The following is a 23934-nucleotide window of genomic DNA, read 5'->3' as shown; positions in this document are numbered from 1 at the left end:
AGCATATCACCAGAGAAAAGGGATAGATATTAAGAAGATTTCTTTAATTAAAGAAGTTATTAGTATCATTAATGAGACTTTTCAATATTTAGACTTTTAGTCCATTAAAGCACTGATCGGACTAACAGTACATTTTGGCTCCATATATGGAGTGTTCTGTCACAACAGGTTTTTACAATACTACTGTATATATGGTCTATTGAACATCAAGATGTAGTACCAGATGTAATGTTTTTTTGTTTGATTTACCAGAAAGACTCAAGCACAAGCCTCCTTCCCCTATTCAGGCAGTATACTCATAATAATTTGCTATATAGAATAAAAAAAAAAAAAGGAAAAAAAAAGAAAAGAGTGGAGAAAATAACTGGTTATGAAGTAGTAAGATGTTGGCAATATTTTAAGAGAGGTAAACTATGTAAACCTCTCACAAACAATGGTCCCAGTTATTCAGTTTGACTGTTACCCAAAGATGTAATTGACCAGATACGAGTTGTATTTGGTTCAGTTTTATTTAGAATAACTGTGAAAGTAGAGGGAAGAAATGTGCAGAATTCCAAGGAAAACACTCAGATAATCACATTCATCCTTGTACCTGCCAAGGCCCTCAGAGATTTGAGGTTCTTGAAGGAGACAGTGTCCCATAGGTTTGCTTTAGCATGTGCAGGAAAACAAATCCTGTGGCAGGTCTTGGTGTTCACCTTATCATAGCTTCTGAGCCACCAGGATGAGTCCTTTTGTGGGAGGCCTCACCTGCACAGCCTGCTCAAGCTGGCTCTGTATCTTCTCAGTGGAGAATTCAAACCTCTCTGCCTCTGCTTCTTGCTGACTGCCCTGACCATGTCTTGGTCTCCTCAGTTATATCAAGGAGCTATGCAACTTGTCACAGCTTGTGCAATAGAAAGACCCGTATGTTAACCATCATGTGCAGCTCACGCGAAGTTAATATGTATTTATATTCATTCTGTGATCTGCTCAGGAAAATTGAGTTGTGTGAGGTCATTTTGTATATGAGGTATTTAAGAATAATGACTCCTTCGAAGTCCCTGACATCTATATGAAAATCAACAATTTATGATACTAGTCCTCTAGGCAATTGGCAAAGCAACACTGCCCATCAGCGTTCTGTTTATTACTCATGTCACGAACAACACATTACTTGTATCATAGACTAACATTTCAGAGTATGTGTGTTTGGAAGTCTCCTTTTACCTTTCATCATACTTCATTATTCTGCCAACATTATTATTTGGCAAATTAATTGGAAATTAATTTGGAATTAATGGGAAGATCTTTGACATACAAACATCTGGCTTTATAAGATGCAGTCCACTTCTGAAGTTAAAAAGTGTTATTCAGTCTTGGAACTTTTCAACATTTCATATCCACGATACTACAAAATTTCATTAATCATCAGTCAGATCTTTATTCAGTCCTTAATGATCATACAGTGCTTTCTCATAGATTTGCTTTATATGACAGCAACTTTACTTCAAAATTGAACTTTTTCCAACATTGCAAGGCATTATAGGACTTTCATACATTTAATCACTGACATTTTTAAAACAAAGACTTTTTTTTTTTGTCTTCCAGGCGTGGCGTTATAACGAACTTGACAAAAAGAGTCATAGGGTGAATTATTTTTATCCCTCTAGCTGAATAACTCTAAAATTAATCAATAGATTGTTAAAGCACTTACAGAACAAGAACAAGTATTTTTTTCAAGGTGACATAATGTAGAACTTTTTTTCACCTTCTTTCCAAACATTGGCTTATTTAAGTTTTCATTTTTTTTGTTTTATAAATCAGAAATAAATTATTACAGTGGAGTTTCTACCTAAAACTTTAGTTTAGTTAGTTTAGGTTAAAGTTCAGGTGTTGTAATTTACTGTTCTAAAATAAAAAATAGCTTTTTGTCAATCATTTGTCTGCAATTCTGAGATATGGAAAAAACAATCAAGGCTATATCTAGCTTCAAACTTCTCAGTGTCCTAATTCTCAGTTAAATATAATGCTTAGTCTTCAGACAGTTTTACAGGAACTGACTTTAGGAACTAGGTCTTTCACTGAGTTGTGCCTTTGTAACCACGTAAAACTTAGGTGATATATTACCCTGAAACTGCTAACAGAATGTTGTATTTTAGACACTTTTCTTTTAGACACTTTTCCTTTAGACACTTTTCCTTTACTTTTGTGCTGCATATTTAACTTTGAGAAAGACCTGGCTTTAGGAAGACAAGTCTTTGTCTTCTTTCCTTCTTCAAGAGTGAATTAGCACTGTTTACTTTCTCCTCTGAAAGATGTGTTCTGTCATTCCTTATGACTCGACATTGAACTATGGCAATGCAGATTAACTTAAGTCACTTCCTCTTTTGTTCTGTTTATTTATATGCTTGCTGTATCTCCAAACTAGTATTTCTCTTACTGCGTTATTTTTTGTTTTCATCAATTGAAGACTCAGCTAGAAAACTTTGCATATTTTGATATTGTAGTTACCTTCAAATTAGTCTTGTTTTTTCAAGCCAGTCTGTTATCTCGCTAGATGGTCAATTCCGGAATCATCCAGGGAATTAATAAATCTAGTATACCATATGTACACACAGGAGAAGCCCTGATACCCACCTACAGCTTGACTTTCGCACATACAATTCAATGAAAAACTCTACTTACTTACATAAAAGTTCTATAGCTTCTGTCACAGATATATCTCATTAAGTCTTTCTGTAATACAGATATACCAATATTATATATGTTAATGCTGAATACATGTAAGCTGCAATTAAAATTCTAGGAAATCCACAGCTCTGAAAATACTTACTTTCATGGTACTTGAATATTTATATTGGAAATACTCTCACAAAAGAACAATTTACAGGCAATTATCTATCTTGTTGACCTATCTTGTTATCAAAAGATAACCGATAATATCTGTTAGCATGTGACATGTACTTGGTATCTTCAACAAAATTCAAATCTTGAGTTCTCAGTTTAGTCAACAACAGATTTTGTATGCGATAGAAGAGGGGTTTTTTGACTGTTTAACAATATTTGTCACAATGTCCTTGCTCTGAAATGATTTAATATAATTTGTATAGAACATTTCCAGGAAAAAAGAAAAGTGAGGAAAAAAAAAAGGCCAATACACGAAGTTGTCATGCAATAGAAATTCACATTTATAATGACTGCCATTGAGACCCATTAATCTCATCACTGGAATTGGAAACATTAAGGATATTGATAGGCCTGATCATACAAAAAACTTACTTGTTTAGTGCTTGACCAAAACGTTGATGGTTAGGTTAGTGTCTGAACCCAAATGTAAACGTCTTACTAACTGGGCTGATGGAATAAAAGGGATATGTTAACTTAATCATTAAATCCTTCAGGATCTTTCAAATCAAGCAATATGTTAAATATTCAGTTAGTTTCAGCTTTTCTTCTTTAGCGTGAATCTGGTTCTTTCTAAACAGGTCTGGATTTATTAAATTAGACACCTAAGTTTTAGTCTTGTATCCACAAATGAGTGTCCTTACATCTACATTGTGGGATGGATCTTTTTACAAAAGATGTTCACTATGAAGCTTGTTACAAGAATTGCTTTATGGGATCAAGGCAGTCATGGCGAACAAAGGAAAGGATGCTAGAAACCATTGGTAATATGTTTATAAAAGTACAGGAAACACAATAAGTTGTAAGTGCTTGATACTTCATATTTGTGTTAAATATGCCTGCTCCCTAATTTAGACAAAATTTAACCAAACCAGATAAGCCACTGGTCAGGTGCAGTTCCATTGGGTAGGTCTTTCCTCTCCTTTCAAGGGGGCAGCAGCCTACTGTCTTTTGTAGTGTTTGTATTATGCCATGTAAGTATTAAACCCCACTAGCACGTACATGGATAATGCAGGATAAGCCTTACCAAAATATGTGAAACCTTACCCTTTTTTTTAATCAAAGCTTTTTATATAGCACTTTTATTTCAAGAAGTAAATAATACCAGTAAGAAAGATTCCACCCACACACCTACAGTTAGCACCAAAACAAGCACTTAAGATTGTGTACTGCGTATGTATGAGTGATGAGATCTATGTATGCACCTAGTTATACTATGATTTAAGTGTCTTTGCGTAAGACTTTGGTAGTATTAGAATGGGCTTGTAGATGGGGTAGCTTGGGAGGAAATGTAGGAACTATACGCCTCATGAAAAAGTTTTGTGTACAAAATTTTGCTGTATTTTCCAACAAAAATACTTTTTTCTTTTTGGAATATTCTGGGCCTCATTTAATGCCTAAACTGTGGCTTGTATTAGCAGGGTTTGCATGCTTGCTACTTGTTAATAATCTTTCTTCAAAATTAAAATGCACGTTTTGCAAATAAAGCAATTTCACTAAAAGAGTACCTGATTTGATGACACTGATTTCTGCTCCAAATAAATAAGTAACACACAAAGCTAAAATTCTGCTACCATTCCATACAGATTCAAACATAATAAGGTAGAATTGGGCAGTTAAATAGAATGAGGACTGCCTATTTGACTCTTTTTTATCTCCTACCCCTTATACGTGTATTTTGTAGTGTCTATATCCTCCCTTGAAGTTTTTACACGTTTGTTCACTGATCTGATTTTGAGCTTTGACTGGACCTTTGCAATCTGGACACTTTTTGTCTGTCTTCATACCCACATCATGTCTAAATTACTTCTTTTGTTTGTATATTATACACTGTATTTTATCTGACTAATCCAGAATAAGATTCTGAGCCACTTCTTAACAAGATGACAATCATTGCAGATAAGCAATGTGTGAAAAAGAAAACAGCAGTGTGAATGGAAGTAGTTGTTTAATAGTTTGGCTGTCATTTCTATAAGAATGAGGAATACCATATCTGTGAAATTTGTACAAAACCAAGCATTTTTGCCTTATCATTTGTGTTTTCTACTAATCCTCATTTATTTGTCACCTGCTTTAAAGAACAAGACAGTTATTTCTGGTTTAATTTCTGTTTGAAAGAAGTATAGTTCTAGAAGATTTTATTAATTAAAACTAGTTTGGTACATGGACAAGACAGGGATTTGTAAACTACTTGTCAAGATTAGGACTAACTGGCAGTGTGCATTTCAAATATTAAAGTAAGTGTACAGCATTTTATGATATGTCAGTATGTCTCTGGAGGAAATGGAGGATGTGCACTGTGCTGTTAAAAAAACCCAAACAAACTAACCCTGAATTCCATTTTGCAACATAAGGTGGGAATTACGTGTTAGATTTTTGAGGGAGAATAAAATACTAATTGACTTCACTGGATCAGAGTTAGCCTAAAGCAGAGCAGTTTTTGAAAATTACCTCCTAAATAGTGCAGAAAAGAAGGGGATGGAGGCACGATGCTGTAATGAAGTGCAGGAAAAAGTGCAGAAGTGCAGAAATTTTGATTCTCAAAAATGTTAGTGCCTTATTTCTTCTGTAAACTGTGATTTACCCACAGTCTCAAACCAAATAAGGTGCAAACATGGGAACTTCACTGACGTATGTACATGCACAACCTTACACTTTTACCAATCCTTTGATTGGCAACAAAGGTCCATTATTTCAGTAAGCACTTTTTTTTCAAATACATTTTACATTAGATAGCAGACTATCTAATGTAAATGTTGTTGACTACACATAATGTTGAGATACTTTAAGTCTCTGATTCACAACCAATGATCTGAAGATTCTGCATGAACATTTCTAAGAGTTTATGGAAGAAAACTGCAGAAGTGAAACCTACTGTCTGTTGACTTAAATTTGCTATGCAGGACTCTATGCAGTTTCGGGGGGAGCTACATCTTTTGAACTATAAAAAGAAATGAGACAGCTGCATTTCCTTTATGGTAGATATGGTGTTTTTCTTTGAATTTTTGGAAAATATTATAGCTATGCTTGGAATAGTAGCTGGCACAGAAGTAGGCAGGACTGCCAATGCATTATGATAATGGTGAACCGCTTTATAATTTGCTGGGAAGATAAATTGACATGAGAAAAGGGGCAGTTATATGAGCAGAATAAGCAATCATTTTCTGCCAGTTGCCATTGTAAATTCTGGCATCTTGCAAATCTACTTTCTGGGAACAATCCCATAGAAATCATGAACTATAAAGATCAGATTTTAGGAACTGTGAATTTTGTTTGAACTCAGCTGATATCAGCATGTGGTTAGTTAGAGTCATTTTAAGTATAACCCATGGCTGTCAAGGATTGATGTGTTAATGAATAATTAATTTGATAGCTACACTTAACTAGATATTAGCTATTTAAAAAAAAACCACAAAATCCTAGACTTTTACCATGAACACACTTAAATGGTTAGGTTGAAGTTTTCTCATGCTTTGGACAATAAACTTGTTTATTTTTCACATGTTTTTGTGATTATTAAAGAGAAACCGTATTATAGGTAGAATATACTACTCAAAATATGTGCGAGGAAATGTGTTTTACAGACTTATTTTTGTTTCAGTTGCTCAATAAGACCTCTTCCAGTAATAGGAATATGTAAGCAGTGAAAGGTTGTTGCCTCTATATTGCTTAACAAGTAGTTACAGGGTCAGAATTTAAATAAAAGAGCTATTTTGTCTTGCATCATTAGGTAATAGTATTATACAGAGAAATAGCTGTAGCAAAAAGGACAGGTAACTAAACCTCTACCTGGCAAAAACCAAGCATCAAACTAAAGTATACTTCTTACATTTGTAACAAGATATTTGTAACAACTTAAGTCACTTTATGGCTGTTAGAAAGTGTGTTTCATGCTGAAATTGACAGTGACAACGCAGAAAGATTTCATGTTTTCTAATCAAAAGATGTAGACTTCAGCCTCTCACTCTGAATACATGCTATAGTGCAGATCTCACTTTAATCAGCACAGAGTATTGTGCAAGTGCAATTTAATAGCTAGCTAGAACAATGTACTGTAGAGTAAAGCTAACCAGAAAATGAAATTCATTTGTTTTCGGGGCTTTTTTAAATGAAATTCTGAATATTAGTATTGTATGTAAGTTTATGATATTTCCAGTGATTTGAAAGAAAACATTTTGGTTCTGACTAGATGGCAAATCAGAAAAAGAGAGCTAAAAGGCCCACCGAGCCCAACAGCTGAATAACAAGGCAGTTAGGGGACCCATGGCTAGCCTGGCAGCCATGCAGCGCAGTAACACCAGGCTAACCAGCTGGCAAAACAACTAAGCAGGTGACTGGCCAATAAGCAATACCAGCAGGCTGCTCCTTTGGCTTTAATTAAAGGTTTAACCGGAATTAAAATGTTTCTATAGATCTTACCGACTGTCGTAATTTCGTATCACAAATATTAATTTGATATTAGAGTTATTTGGTAATAAAATTATAAATAAATGAGAAAATTTCATTGTCCCTTCCCTCCCCATCTCTCCTCTCCTCTCCTCTCCTCTCCTCTCCTCTCCTCTCCTCTCCTCTCCTCTCCTCTCCTCTCCTCTCCTCTCCTCTCCTCTCCTCTCCTCTCCTCTCCTCTCCTCTCCTCTCCTCTCCTCTCCTCTCCTCTCCTCTCCTCTCCTCTCCTCTCCTCTCCTCTCCTCTCCTCTCCTCTCTCTCCTCTCCAAACAGAAGAGGAATCTGCAATGCCTGAACATAACATGGTATACTTGTTGGCTAGTATTTTATCTAACTACAGGAAGAGCTCTGTTTAGAAATTAGTGGAAGGAAATAGATATGCATGTTTACATCCTGAAGATGTGACTTACCTTTCTATCTTTCTGGTTTTGGTGAGAAATACACCTTGGCTTGACAGGACTGTTTATCCAAAACTTATTTACCTTCTTTCTAACTATATTATCTCATTTAATAAAAAAAAAAATAAATTACCTCTAATTCAGACCTTCCTAACGAGCAAATCAAGATAAAAGACTACAGTATTTGGAGCAACATCCTAATGTTAAAAAACAAACAGAAAACCAACAAAAATTCCAAATAATTTTGTACACTGGTCCTAGTGGTTCGGAGTTAATTTTCTTCGTAGGAGTCCATACGGTGCTGTGGTTTGGATTTGTGGCTAAAGCAGAGTTGATAACACACCAGTGTTTTGGCTCTTGCTGAGGAGCGCTTGCACAGCACCAGGGCTTTCTTTTCCCCCACACTCTTTCCCCACAGTGAGTAGGCCAGTGATAGACAAGGCGCTAGGAAGGGACAAAACTTAAGCAGATGACCCAAATTGACTGAAAAGGATATTCCATAGCTTATAACTTCATGGTCAGCTATAGAAAATGAGGGGAGGAGCCAGGGGGCAAGTAGCCATTGCTTGGAGACTGACTTGATTAATCTACTTGTAGGATGTGGTGAATTATTGCCTTTCTATCAATTGGGGGTTTTGTGCTTTTTTCTCCCCTCTTCACTTATTAAACTGACTTTTGAAGAGCCTTTATTTTGACCCAGGAGTCTTCTTGCTTTTGCTCTTCCTATGTTTTCCCCTGTCCTGCTGTCGGGTGCAGAGAGGGGAGTGAGAGAGCAGCTGTGTGGTGCTTAGCTGCTAGCTTGTCTCAATCCACCAAAACTTCCTACTCTTCTTGTACTTTTGATAATTGAATTTCAGATTCACTGAAGTGATAGAGTATTCCTTATTTCTTTGTACCCCGAATTTAGAAAAATAATTACTCTTGAAAAACAGGTGTCTGTTTTATAGTTTTAGGTGGTGGCCTGCATAACCTAAGTTCTCTTGTTCCTTATCTTGAACATGAAAGTCACAGAATACAATCCTTTTCCTGGTGTCCAGAGCAGTGTTCTGCCTAACCTGTTGACTGGCCTGGACAGACAGAGACTCTTCCTAGCCTGACTCATGTACTTGCATCATGATAGTGCTGTGCCTAACACATGACTGTGTGGTTTCTGGATTATCACTGATTTGAATCCCATCACCTGGTCATGTAGAGTAAACAATCTTGCCTGTTCATGCTTGCCATAACGTACTATTCATCGATAAATAAGAATTCTCACAGAGGCTATGTTAATGAGTGTATGTTTGGGGGAAAAAAAAAAAAGTTTTCCCATACAAGACCTTTATCAGTGCTTTATGGAAATCTACTGATATTCAGCCCTGATATTCACTTTTTAATCTTTAATAATGAGTTTTGTTTGTTTGTTTTAATTCAGGCTCTCTGGAATGAATATACCTCCTCCAGTTATCAGCAACAAAAACTGGCTCAGACTACATTTTGTAACAGACAGCAATCACCGATACCGTGGATTTAGTGCTCACTACCAAGGTATATTTAAAGAAATATATTTTTTGTTATGCTTATTTTTGTTAAGAAAAAAAAAAGTGTCTGAAGTTGTAGAGAAAATGGGATGGGCCTTTTTAAGAAATCCTCATAAAGGTATAGTTTGTATTTGCGTAAATGATAAATTCAGCTGTGCAACCTGTTATATCAAATTACAGTATGTTAGAGTATGGATAGTGTATTATCTAGTGTATCTAAATATAGTTGTAAAAAAATTACAGCGATACTTCACTTTACCCCATGCAAGTACTTAGCTTTTAAAATGGTCCTAATATTCTGAAAGGTATTGTGTAACAGATACAGAAATAATGTTTTTGTCATTAAAATATGTATTTGCCTCTATGGTTGTGTAAGCCTTGTTTGTAAAACAGTGAGTAAGTGTCTATTTACTAATGTAGCATTTAATCACTATTATCTCTTACTACCTATTCCTGAATGCATTGTGCTATTAAGGGTTTAATTAACCTGTAAGTTTCTTATCCACTGTTTTCATGAACAAGCATTATTTTGAGTAAGAGTGAAAGCATCTGAAGCATTAACTTGGGAATATGACCATTTGGAACAAGGTCATTATAATGATGAAGCGCTAATGAAAGCTAAACTTCATTAGTATATGGTAATACTGTCTGCTTTTTCACAAGCATTACTGTAAATAATATTTTTCAATATGTATACTGTTTCAATGGATCTTCAGGGAACAGTAACCCTTTTTGTGCTTTTGTGCTTTTCCATTTATCTGATGAAAAAGCATCATGGCATTTTGAATGAGGTTTAGGTCAGGAATTTCTTTTACTGTTCTCTAAAGGAAATTTAGCATAGGAAGAGATTGGCTACGAAAATGTTTGCAGAATCTGATTAAATTGATCAACAAATGTAAAACTTGAAACTAACAAAAGACTAGGACTAATTTTTTTTATGTAATTGATCTTTTATAATAGTAAACTTTTTAGAACTCTCTGTAATTGCCTCAGATAACATATTCTATAAAAGAACAGAGCAAATTTGCTTACTATTTCAACAAATACTCTATATCTTTATTTAGACTTCCCAAGTTCATAGATGTTCTGGAATGTGTATTCTGAGTGAATTTAGGTAAAAAGAGCATTCTTACTGTAGCTCCAGGGGTGCTATAACTGTTTATGAAAGGCACTGACTCATTTTTTGCATGGTATCATTCATACCAAGTACAATAAACGATATTGTTTACTGAGACATCACTAGCTTACGGGACAGTTAAAAGATACAAAGTAGGAATTTTATTAGTTCCTACCCCACGATTGAGAAATCGTGGGATAACTATTTTTGTGGTTTCTACAAAGTAATTTGAATTGTTGAGATGCTAATTTTTTAACTAATGTGAAAAGGAGGACAAACTGTGTCTCACACATACTTGTGTTCCTGTAAAAAAGTGGGAGGTATTAGGTAATGAGAGTAGACTTTTGTTTAGTTTCAACATGTGTTTTCTGCAAGTCATATAAAACGTGTGAGTTGGTAGGTGTAGGTGATTTGAATATGCTGTGCATCTTCTATTTATCTTTACCACCTAAGTTTGTAGTGATTACTTTATGGGTTTTTCACAGTTATTTTGGTTTGCCCATTTAACTTTTGATGGTGTATTGCTGAAAGTATGTTAACGTGTACTCTGTACTAAGTTGTGAAATGCTGCAGTAGTCATGCTTAAAATGAATAAAATATCTTTTACAACTGTTTGAAAAAAATACATAGGCAGTAAATAATTTCATGACAAAAAAGTATAAAATGTGCATAGTCAAGCAGATACGATCACTAAAAATTAACCTTGATAGTAGAAAATGGAAAAAATGCATTGTCATGTAATAGCAAGGAGTGGTTTCTGTGTCGATGGTAGGCTAAAGGAGAGAGTGTGAGGAAATTAAATAAACATATTAAAAATCTTTCATTTGTTTAGAAAACAAATAAAAATGTATACCACAAAATATTTCAGTTTGTTAAGAACTGGAACCTTTATTTTTTTCAGTTAAAGACAACTTCAAGCCTTTTTGTAAAGCCAATTTTCAAATAGTAGTTTTACTGGTGCACTGACATGAGTTGTCACAAAAGCTGCCAGATAACTGATAAAAACAAAAAAAAAATATTTCAAAGAGCCACGTAGTGCAGATACATGTGCCTGTTTTTCTTTTCAGGAGTTTATTTCTGCATGACTTTGAGAAGGTGTCTGTTAATCCTTTCATAGCCTGTATTTTCACTGTACAACACTGTAATAACTGTTGTAAAAACCCACTCTTTCCCCTGCTTAATTAACATAGATAATACTGTAACCTCTTTCTGACTTCCCTCCTTGAAACTTAATCTTTCCTATGGAGTACCACTATAACCAGAATTAGTAATTTCTTACCACTTCATCTGCTTCGATTTTCTTTGTTCTATTGTTGCATCTTTTGAAGGAGCCAGACTCCAAATTCTGAACTTCAGAACACTACGTAATTCTTACTCCATCACTGCTTGGTGCTTCAATACTCTTTTCACCAAATCACTCCCTTGGCTTCCTGGTTTAGTTTGCACAACTGCATATTGTTTTAGTGCACTTACTGCACTAGTATATTTGGGTGGTGGTTTGATCATGAGTAGCAGGGAAGCATCCCCACAGCCACTCTCTCACTCCACCCCCACAGTGGAACAGGGAAGAAAACAGGAAGAATAAAAGTGACAAAGCTTGTGGGTTGAAATGAAGAAAGGGAAAATCACCATGTACTACTGTCCTGAGCAAACATTCTTAATTTAAAACATTTAATTACTGATTCGAGTGTTGGGAAACAAAGACAAATATTTAAACAATTAGGGAAGCCTTTCCTCTCTCCTTCTGCAAGCTTGACTTCATTCCAAACACCTCTCTTTCTTCTTCCTCTGTATGTGACACCCGAGATTATGCTTCGTCTCTTTGGTGATGTAACTGGCAGTGCAGGAGGTTCAGGTCAAGGTGCAGGAGTTTCTTTCTGCTAATCCTCGTCTCTCACTCTTTTATTCTGCTTCTTTTTCCTTCTTACTCATTTCCTCTGCTCTGATGTGGCTCTGATGTGTTTAAGTTGGCTTATACAGAACAATGAAATTTACTGAGGTACATGAAACTATGGGAAACTTCATTTAAGTACATTGTCGTGCAGGTTAAGTGTATTAATTTCTTTCAATAGGCATTTTAATTTACGAAAGATATTGAATAATAAAATATTTGAAGGATGTTGGTAAATTATAATTAAAATGACATATGTTAATTAGAATCAAAACGTTTCCCTACCCAGGTTGTGGTGTCATAACCAAGACACGCTTATTCTTGCTTGTTTTCAGCACTTCTTTCTATTCACTGAGGGTTCTTTGTCTTGATGTTTTTTGTCATTACTGCTTTGTTAAAACTCCTTTTGAGTTAGAAGCTGTTGGCTGAAGTAGAACCAAAGCTCCTTTGAATCTTCCTGAAGCTGCTGCTTCAATGTTTCTTGGCACTGATAATCGTCTTTTGCTGTTTCTAGAATTATTTGTGCTTTTTTACTCCATCCATTTGCAGTTCCTGTAAAAGTTCCTTTTGCTTGCTGCTTTCTGTTGGCAACTCTTTGCAATCCATCACTTATGATTGAATCCATAATATTATCTAAGTGGACAGAAGGGATTAAGCTAGCTTCACTGCTTCCAGTCTTACAGGCTGACGTACACAAACTTCATACCTGGACTCTGAAAGGTCTTTTGAAAAAAAGGTCTTGATTTTCTGATAGTTAAACATTGCTTTAAGAGTCCGTAACTTTGCTGTCTTTTGAGATCCAGCATCCTCTCTCTCTCCCTCTCGCCCTCCCTCATCCTTTAAAGCTCTGTAAGGTTTCAGTAGTAGGTCTATACTTGCTAGTTATTTCACTTGTGAAATCCATTTCTTAACTGCTTTTACTTCCTTCCTCCTTCCCTTTACCTCTGTTTAAGCCTGCTTCTAATATGAACAAAATAGTATCAGATGTCTATTAAATGCACAATCACATCTGTGTTCCATTAAGAATCTTTGCTTATAGGAAAATAAAGATGAAGAAATGAAATATATTCGTGAGCTTTTCAGAACAGAATAAAATTTAGCTGTCATGCTCATGTCGAAAAGCACGCAAATGGTTACTCTACTTAGTACCTGACAGCCAACTATGTAGAGCTGAAATTGGATAAATGCCAGGACTTTCAATGTGCGATGCAACATGGAGAAAACTGTCATTGAAAAGTTTTCTCTTTCTTTGCTTGATTTTCCATTGTTCTTTTCTTTTTCTTCTGTCATTTTGTATATGAATAGAAACATATCTTCATTCAGAAATGATTTATGGAGTTAGACTGTTCTTAGATTTTTTGTTGGTTTTGCTTTGAGAGAGAATTTGAAACAATTTGTAAGCAGGTAAAGAACAAAAGTTTAGTACTAATCTGCCTCAGGACATAGTGGCTAGAGTTGCCAGAAGGGGAAAGCTGTCTTTATTGCTTTTTTTCAGAACACCTAACAATTTAAACAGAATTTGTCATTCATTCCTCATCTCAAAAACTGTTGCAATGAACAGTATACAGTATTACTGCTGGAAGAGTCAGCAGTCATTATGAAGTCTTAGGTGAGATTCAGCTCTAAGACACCAAGATGTATCAGTCTCTGTATTGTAACCTATAGGTTTAGACACCCATAGGTATCTAAATACCAATTAAAGTTGGGGAACTGTGGGCCACAGTTCAGCTGTACATGAATACGTGTGCACTGACATATGAAATCACCTAAGGTAACCAGGATAGTTTTATGGCAGTGGCAGAGGTCCAGAGGCTCTTCTGGCAGACAAACCAAGGTGTTGCAAACCAGTATGTTATGAAGTAACACAATTGCACCAACCCAAAGCATGCATAGGCAACTGAATCGTCCCCATACTTAGCTAATCCTGTCAGGGCAAGTTACAGAGTGATTCAGCTGACCACACTGGTAAGGGGTTGGGTAGAGGTGCTCTAGAGTAAATGAGACATCTGCATGGTGTTGGCAAATTATAATCTACAGGATACCATGCCATTCTGGCACAGAAACTAGAAGACAGGGAAGAATGCCTAAAATGACAACAAACAGCATATAGGCAGCTGTTATGTCCTGTCCAAGGTGTGTACTTTAAGATGGAATAAAACACTACATTCCACTGACTACGCTTACCAGATTTCCACTTGTTATAAAAGTTTATATACCTAGTACAACTGCAGACGTGCAGATGTGGGTGTCTTAATCTCAGATTGAATCTTACATAATGTGACTACTCACTCACTGAAATGGCTTTTTACTACCAGCACGCTCATGGGCTTGAGATTCCTGGGGAAAAATTAAGGTGCTGCATTGCTTATGTCACATCTGTAGAACTCTGCTACTTAAATAAAGTCTTTGCCTGCTTCTGATTAAGGCAGTATAAATAAGTTGTTGGTTGCATTGGTGATTGATTTGACAGATGACAGATTTTTTTTTAGACAGATATGTAGTTCTTAGAACTGTAAATCTGTGACTTTTCAGACCCAGAACTACTATTGTCAAAACAGCCAGATGGCTACCTGATTTTGCAATGGATGGAGGAAAAAGGAACCCTCTCTTCACAGAAAGAAAGGAAATTACAAGAGTTTCTCGGCAGATTTTTTTTTCTTTATTTTCCTCCAGGCCTAACAGGAACTTAAATTGCCTACGTTGTCACACACTAAATGTTTTTAGCGGATTTTCATACTCATGGGTCTTTTAGCTGCGATTCGTCTTACTGAGCTATACTTTCTGAATAGATGATTTTTCACCTTTGCACTCTTGAGATGCCTTTTATTCACAACTATACACCCACACAATGTCAGTGTGCAGAATTACATTGATTTTGCTGTAGTCAAGTCAGAGAGGAGAAAAATTGCTGTTGACCTCCTGCATTTTAAAGTACTTATTTTTAGAATTCTCCCAATTACAGTTTTTGATAACACCACTGTTGACAGTTAGTTAAGTTAGTTCTAATACTATATAGAAATCCCGAAAGGTCTGCTTCTAAAATTTTAATTCACTTTTTTCTACTTGAAATAAGATCTTCATTCATTTAAGAAGTCAATAAAACTAATGTTAAATATGAAAACATGGTAGTCTGTACTAATGTTTAAATTGATGGATTGGAATTTACTTCTGAAATAAATGTTAAGTGATGCAGTAAAACCTCCTTCCCATTTTTTAGTGATTTAACAGATGTGTCTTCTATATTTCACACTTACCCTAAAGAAAAACCTCTAATGTTTTAGGTGCGTTCAAACATTTTAATATATTTCTTTTTCATTTACTATTCTACACACTTCTGTTCATTGTTTACAGAAGAGCAAATTACATTTTTTTTTATGTACTACTGACTGTAAGTAATTCCATGTCCTCTGTATAAGAGGAGATTATCTAAATTTCAATTTAGGTAATACTTAGAGAGAAAGTATTTTTCTTATTTAGGACAGGTTTTTTTGAAGTTTGGTAATTTATAAATTCAAATGAAAAACAACATTTCAAACAACAGTAAAAACCCCAGGAAAATAGGATATCCAAACTTTAAAATCCATAGGTAATATGAACAGTCCTGGTTTAGGGAAAGAAAAAAACTGTATTTAAAAATCAGTGTGGTTTTAATTATCCTATTGATATCATATAATCATAGAATGGTTAGAGTTGGAAGGGACCTTAAAGATCATCTAGTTCCAACCCCGCCTGCCACGGGCAGAGACACCTCCCACTAGACCAGGCTGCTCAAAGCTCCATTCAGCCTGGCCTTGAAAGCCTCCAGGGACAGGGCATCCACATCCTCCCTGGGCAACCTGTTCCAGTGCCTCACCGCCCTCACAGTAAAGAATTTCTTCCTAATATCCACTATAAATCTCCCCTCTTTCAGTTTGAAACTGTTACCCCGTGTCCTATCATTACGCTCCCTGATAAAGAGTCCCTCCCCATCCTTCCTGTAGGCCCCCTTTAGGCACTGGGGGCTTATCTATATGAATGGTACTGGGGGCATATGTGTATGAATATATAAAATATTTTATATATAAATAACTATACATAATGTAGTTATATAAAAGGAATCCTTTAAGGAAACCGACTAAAATTCAAGAAAAAATAACTACTAAAATAAATATTCTCTGGCAGTGTAACTCTTCTAATAATAGTCCATAAACTGTAGAGTTTATAGGACCCTCAAAATACTTCAGTTTTGATAAGGTCAAAACATTAATACAGTAACCTGTTTATCTGTGTGCTTCATGACCACCAAACAGCATAATATATAGCACTGATGGGCTGTTCATGTCAAGATGATAAAACAACTGAGGAAAAAACCTGGGATAAAACACTTGTTAGCGTTCAGAATATTTAGTGGTATTGAGATAAAATGTTGGTATACTTTGTTTCCCCTTTGAAAAATGTTGACATTCAAATGCTCCCATAGTATACTTGAGCTTTTTCATTAAAAGTGACCTGTTTTCTGCAGCAAAAATTATTTCACCATAGTTGAAAGTGATAAGCCATTCTAGTTAGTTTTTTAATAGCTTTGAGCATTATAAAGTTTACTGGACACTGAAGGAAACAAACCTGAAGTGGTCTGACTTTGGAAAACATTTTGGATTTTAAATGTTAAAATGAATACTGTCAGTGACATCAGATGTATTAGAATCATTTCTGCTAGATGATTTACTCCTGTTTCCTTCCCTCCCTCCTCCCCCACTCAGCATTTTCAACTTTTATAAATTCTATGAGGTAATCTTTCATTTTGTAGGGGTTTTTTTATCCCTTTAGGGGACAAAATGAAAGAGATTGTTTTGATAAGAAAACAGCCAGGTGTAGAGACCTAGATAATGAAGTAACTGAATGTAGGATTCTTGCCTCACACTTGAGTTTCCCATGTACTTTCTAATCAGACTGCATAAATTATTACGCAGAATGTTCTCCTCTCTCTGTCTCTGATTCTGCTCTTTGGCCTAAAGACAGAGTTGTTTGTTTGTTGTTTAGTTGCTTGAGAACACTTGTAAATATAAATCATAAATCATTATATATAAATATAAATCATTAACTTGTTAATATAAATCATATCCTTGTGTCTTTAAGGATCAAGCTAGAGTAGTTATTTAGTTTTAAATTTAATTGTATGAACTGAATAGCTATGTGTTGAGGCATAAAGCATGTGAAATATAGTTGTTTTGCTCTTGTAAATGTTTCTCCCTCCTTTATTATTTGTGAAGACTGTAATCACATCATATGCATGAAGACTGAGAAATATGCTGAATTGTCTCCTGTCTAGAGATAGGAAAGTTACTCTTTTTTCCATAGAAAAATCAGATTTAAAACTGCAGTATGAATGTGGAAGTGACATATGCAGTGTCTTATGTTAGGAGTTATTTCTCATTGCTAAATAAGATCCTACAGTTTTTACTAATTCCCAGTATAGGTAAGATTGAGGACATTTGGCTTTACTCTTCAGAACTAAGTCTAAGATTATCTAATTCCAGAAGTAAAAGTACCTTTTGAAAAGTATTCCCCAAACTCCTTAGTAAATAAGGAGTCAAATCTATTTAATTAAAGTTAATATTTTAATGAATTCTACTCCCAGTAAGGAATGAAAGAATTTTCTGAACTGCCTTTTCAGTTTCCAGCTACACTTTCTCCACCTTGGTTCCAGTCAGTGGACCTTTTAATAATTCAAAATATGTGCAGCTTCATTTGTGTACTGTATCAGTAGCAGTACCAGAAAGCTGAAAGAATTTAACTTTCTTTCCCCACTCACAGCCACCTGGAAATTAATTAAACATAAACTTCCATTTAACAAAGCGTTTTCACTTAATTGCAGCTGAGGCAATAAACCTTGCATACTAGTGAACATTATTATATGGAATTTGTTGATCTGTAAAATGATTTATTAGTACCAAAGAGACTCTCAGTTAGGTAATTTCTTCAGATATTCATTATATCAAATTTCCGTGCCATTCATATTTGAAAGAAAACTTGATAAAAGGCCTCTGAGAACCATGTTGGTCATATGTTCTCTGTTTCTAAGTCTGAAAATTGCCAGAACAACAGTAGAATAGCAGTGTAAATACTAAAATGTTTGTAGTATCTCCTAAGAGTGATTTATTTTTATATATATATTTAATTTATTTACTTGTTTGGTTTTAGAGATGTCAATACTAATTTATTTTTTTTTCTGAATCCTGTATCAATATTAACATTGTTCTACCTTTTCAGAAAATGAAATTTGCCCACATAGTTTAATGCATTTTCAATTCCAGTGTTATTTTTTCAAAAAGCTTATATGTTTTGGGGTTATTAACATGACCCATGACTTTTCCTGAATGTCACCTATCTTTAGCTAATTTACCAAGTTTTATTCATGAGTGGTAAGATGAAGTTTACCTGTGAACTGAGGTATGAACTGAGAATTGGGACTAGGAGATGAAAAAAAGGATGGGGGAAAAGAAATATTTGTATCAGGAATGCCCAAAAAAGTGAGCTGAGAGTTCATAATGGAAAGTAATATGTAGAAGAAAGACAAAGAGCCAAGTAAAGTGATCAGAGTGGATAGTGAGGCTTGTGAGGAAAACATTTAGGTGAGAAGACCAACAGTAATAAGCAGAGTGAACCTGAAGGGAGTAGTTATGACTTATTGGATAAGAAAGCTTCTTGTACAATGCATAGCCTGGTTGGAATCTAGTCTTTACTAGTTGAGAAAAATTGGCTTGAACAGGTAGCCAGGACAAACTGTGGAAGGTATAAGATGATGTGTGCAGAGGGAAGGTTCAAAAATTATTCTGCCAGTGTCCTGAAACTCCACTGCACAGCTGTGAATATGTTCTTTCCTGCCATGAAATAGCTGAAACCTACCAGAAAACTTTGGGTCAACAAGATGTTTTTTGCACTGTACAGAGTGGACTGAGGATCCGTTAAAAATCGTGTCATGCAGAGTTGGCTATAATTCCTTTCTATTGTCATTTTGAAGAAGTTAAAAGGTGATTTGTGAATGACACACAAAATTTAATTTACCTTAAGAAGTATCTTCAGTATCATAAGATCATAGGATAATTCAAGTTGGAAGGGAACCTCCTACTCAAAAGAAGTTGGTCATTGAGATAAAGTTATTGCTCAGGGGTTTATCCAGGCCTATCTTGAAAAGTCCAAGGATGGAGACTGTATAACATCTCCAGCCAATCTGTTCACAGATTGACTGTCCTCACAGGGTAAAAATTTCTCCTTCTATCTGCTTGGAATTTCTCTTGTTTCAACTTACACCCTGTCTTCTTTTCCTCCCACCTTGTATGTCTTGGAAGGCTCCTTTTAGCCTCCCCTGAAGCTCTTTTCTCTGGGCTGAACAAGTCCAGCTTCCTCAGCCTCTCCTCCCAGGGCAAGTGCTCCAGTCCCAACCACCTTGGGGACCATCTGCCAAAATCACTCTAGTTTATCAATTTCTTCCCAGAGTCCGTTCCTTTTGGTGAGCCTCAAACTGGACATGGAACTAACAAGTGCTAAATAGAGGTGAGGATAATCCCTTCCATCAGTGTATCAGCCATTGCTTCTGTTAATACAGTTCAGGATGGTGTTCACCAGGACACACTGCTGGCTCACATTCATCTTGCTGTCCACCAGGACCCACGGGGCCTTTTCAGCAGAAATTCTCCCCAACCAGTCAGACCCCAGCCATTCCTGTTGACAGGGGTTGAATTTGACGTTGTTTATTTTCATAAGATTCCTTTTGGCTCATTCATCCAGCCTGTCTTTAGTGCCTCTGGATGGCAAGCCTGCTTTCAAACATATCATCTATTCCCCACAGTTTGGTGTTACCTGCAAACCTAACGAGAGCCACTCCATAGCCTCCTCCTGCTTGTTGATGAAGATATTAAACAAGACAGGTCACAGGATAAAGTCCTGCGGTGCTGCACTTGTTACAATCGTCCAAGAATAGTATAAACTACTAACCACAAACCTGTGACCCTTACCAATTAACCAGGATCTGTGCTTCACAGAATCATATAATCATAGGATGGTTTGGGTTGGAAGGGACCTTAAAGATCATCTAGTTCCAACCCCCCTGCCATGGGCAGAGACACCTCCCACTAGACCAGGTTGCTCAAAGCCCCATCCAGCCTAGTCTTGAACACCTCCAGGGATGGGGTCTCAACAGCTTTTCTGGGCAACCTGTTCCACTGCCTCACCACCCTCATAGTGCAAAATTTCTTCCTAATATCTAATCTAAATCTACCCTCTTTCAGTTTAAAGCCATTACCCCTCGTCCTATCACTACATGCCATTGTAAAAAGTCTCTCCCCGGCATTCTTGTAGGCCTCCTTCAGATACTGGAAGGCCACTATAAGGTCTGCCCAGAGTCTTCTCTTCTCCAGGCTGAACAACCCCAGCTCCCTCAGTCTGTCTTCATAGGAGAAGTGCTCCAGCCCTCTGATCATCTGTGTGGCCCTCCTCTGGACTCGCTCCAACAGGTCCATTTCCTTCTTATGTTGCGGGCTGCAGAGCTTCAGGGCAGTGCTCCAGGTGAGGTCTCATGAGAGCAGAGTAGAGAGGCAGAATCACCTTCCTCGACCTGCTGGCCACGCTTCTTTGGATGCAGCCCAGGATGCGGCTGGCTTTCTGGGCTGTGAGTGCACATTGCTGGGTCATGTTAAGCTTCTCACCAACCAACACCCCCAAGTCCTTCTCCTCAGGGCTGCGCCTAAACCACTGCTTCCTAAACCATCGCTGCATCAATCAATTTATCTTTAAGTGACGGGGGTCTCAAAATTTTAGTGATGTAGCCTTCCTGCCGTACTTGCAGGGAATTCAAAGACCTTAGCTTGTGTTGCTTCTTTGTAACTCTCTTTGCATAGCAAGCACTGCAAATGTATCTTAATTTGCAAATAAAATGATGGGATCTGTTCATCATTACTATTGTCAGTAATATCAGCAAGCTCTTGTGTTCTAAGGTTGTCAGTATCATAGAATCATAGAATCATAGGGTTGGAAGGGACCTCTGGAGATCATCTAGTCCAACCCCCCTGCCAGAGCAGGGTCACCTAGAGCAGGTTACACAGGAACGCGTCCAGGCACGTTTTGAATGTCTCCAGAGTTAGAGACTCCACCACCTCTCTGGGCAGCCTGTTCCAGTGCTCTGCCACCCTCAAAGGAAAGAAGTTCCTCCTCATGTTTAGGTGGAACTTCCTATGCTCAAGTTTGTGCCCATTACCTCTTGTCCTGAGCCACCCTTGTGTTGGCTCAGACATTTACATAGTCACAAAGGAACTGCACCAGGAAGTGATACAGATAAAAGTGGTCCCCGGGCACCACTGAAAAGAGCCTGTCCCCATCCTCCTGACACCCTCCCTTTAAGTATTTAGAAGTGTTGATAAGATCCCCCCTCAGCCGTCTTTTTTCCAGACTGAAGAGACCCAAATCCCTCAGCCTTTCTTCATAAGAGAGGTGTTCCAGTCCCCTAATCATCTTGGTAGCTCTCTGCTGCATCCTCTCCAGCAATTCCCTGTCCTTCTTGAGCCGGGGAGCCCAGAACTGGACCCAGTACTCCAGGTGCGGCCTCACTAAGGCAGAGTAGAGGGGGAGGATGACCTCCCTCGACCTGCTGGCCACACTCTTCTCGATGCAGCCCAGGATGCCATTGGCCTTCTTGGCCACAAGGGCACATTGCTGGCTCATGGTCATCCTGTTGTCCTCCAGGACTCCCAGGTCTCTTTCAGATGAGCTGCTCTCCAGCAGGTCAGCCCCCAACCTGTACTGGTGCATGGGGTTATTCCTCCCCAGGTGCAGCACCCTACGCTTGCCCTCATTGAATTTCATAAAGTTCCTCTTTGCCCAACTCTCCAGCCTGTCCAGGTCTCTCTGTATGGCGGCACAGCCTTCCGGTGTGTCAGCCACCCCCTCCAGCTTTGTGTCATCAGCAAACTTGCTGAGGGTGCACTCTATCGCCTCGTCCAGGTCATTGATGAATATATTGAAGAGGACTGGACCCAATACTGACCCCTGGGGATCACCACTCGTCACTGACCTCCAACTAGACTCTGTGCCCCTAGTCACTACCCTCTGAGCTCTGTCTTTCAACCAGTTATCTATCCACCTTACTGTCCATTCATCAAGCCCACTCTTCCTAAGCTTCCCTATGAGGATGCTGTGGGAGACCGTGTCGAACGCCTTGCTTAAGTCAAGGTAGACCACACCTACCGCCCTCCCCTCATCTATCCATCCAGTCATGCCATCATAGAAGGCTATCAGATTAGTCAGACATGGTTTGCCCTTGCTGAATCCATGTTGAGTACTTCTGATAGCTTTCTTTTCCTCCACGTGCCTTGAGATGACACCAAGAACAAGCTCTTCCATCATCTTTCCAGGGATGGAGGTGAGGCTGACCAGCCTGTAGTTCCCCGGGTCCTCCTTCTTGCCTTTTTTGAAGACTGGAGTGACATTGGCTTTCCTCCACTCCTCAGGCATCTCACCTGTTCTCCAGAACCTTTCAAAGATGATGGAGAGTGGCCCAGCAATGACTTCCGCCAGCTCCCTCAGCACGCTCAGGTGCATCCCATCGGGGCCCATGGACTTGGGACTATCTAATTGATCGAATTGATCCCTCACTCGATCCTCCTCAACCCAAGGGAAGTCTTCTTTCCCTGTTACTTCCCCCAATGCCTGGGACTCCTGAGGGTTGGGCCAAGCAGTAAAGACTGAAGCAAAGAAGGCATTCAGTAACTCTGCCTTCCCTGCATCCTCCGTCACCATGGCTCCTGTCTCATTCAACAGTGGGCCCGCAACTTCTCTGGTCTTGCTTTTGCTTCCAATATACTTGTAGAAGCCCTTCCTGTTGAGCTTGACATCCCTAGCCAGGTGTAATTCCAAGGCGGCCTTGGAATATTAAAAAGTATATTAAAAGCGTTACATAGTTCTCAGATTCATACTTATAGTGGTTAAAAAAGAACTTCCTAGTGCTTTTTAAACTAAATATTAGGAGTAGAGGACAAAAAAGAAAACGCGCCGCTCTATAAATCTACGTGCACCTTGACCTCTGTTGTTGCTCTGGCCTTTCTGCATTTCAGAATAATATAGCAAAGTTGAAGTAAGTTCAGAAAAGATAGCAAAGATCATCAAACATATAGATTATTTCCTGGTTGAAAAGTGATTCACTAGTGTAGGACCTTGCAGCTTGGAAAATAAATAGAGCTGTGGGAGGAGGGGAGATACACGGATTGGAAAGTCACGAATCACAGGGATAGTACTGGAAATAGTTATTATGTCTGTTTTGTATGCCAAAACTGAGGTGCAAACCAGTGAAATAACTTGCCCAAAGTCACCCAAAAGTAGTAGTAAGAGTAGGACGCTGTGTCTTTTGAGCCTCAATCCAGGGCAGCTGAAAACGAGGTAGCACTAACCCTTCCACTTTTCACAAAGCTGGCAGAATTACTGAGGTAATGCTGGTTTAGTTTATAGTACTGCATTGGTGTACTGTGACATGTACAAATACTTGTGAAGAGAATCTTTGACTTGAAGGTCATATATTCAAATTAAATAAAGCTGACAGAAATATAAAAGGGACCGGGCATACTTCCTGAAAGTAAAACAAACTGATGGTTTTTCTACTTTCTTTCACCTGTCATTCTCTTCCCTTCTCTTCTCACTTAGTAAACTTGG

At 37.6% G+C, this 23934-nt stretch overlaps 1 protein-coding gene across 4 annotated transcripts in view; it reads left to right on the top strand.

Moving 5' to 3' along the window:
- CSMD3 (CUB and Sushi multiple domains 3) overlaps positions 1–23934 on the top strand; it is a 680626-nt gene that overhangs the window by 214582 nt on the left and 442110 nt on the right. For all 4 annotated transcript variants that reach the window (XM_063327428.1, XM_063327427.1, XM_063327426.1 and 1 more), the window contains exon 6: positions 9145–9257. In XM_063327428.1, the coding sequence (XP_063183498.1) occupies positions 9145–9257 (113 nt within the window). The remainder of the gene's footprint in view (positions 1–9144; positions 9258–23934) is intronic.

Source organism: Chroicocephalus ridibundus, chromosome 2 (genome assembly GCF_963924245.1).
Source record: "Chroicocephalus ridibundus chromosome 2, bChrRid1.1, whole genome shotgun sequence".
Lineage (NCBI taxonomy): Eukaryota > Metazoa > Chordata > Aves > Charadriiformes > Laridae > Chroicocephalus > Chroicocephalus ridibundus.
The sequence above is the reverse complement of the archived record's forward strand: the minus strand, read 5'-3'. Positions and strand labels throughout refer to the sequence as shown.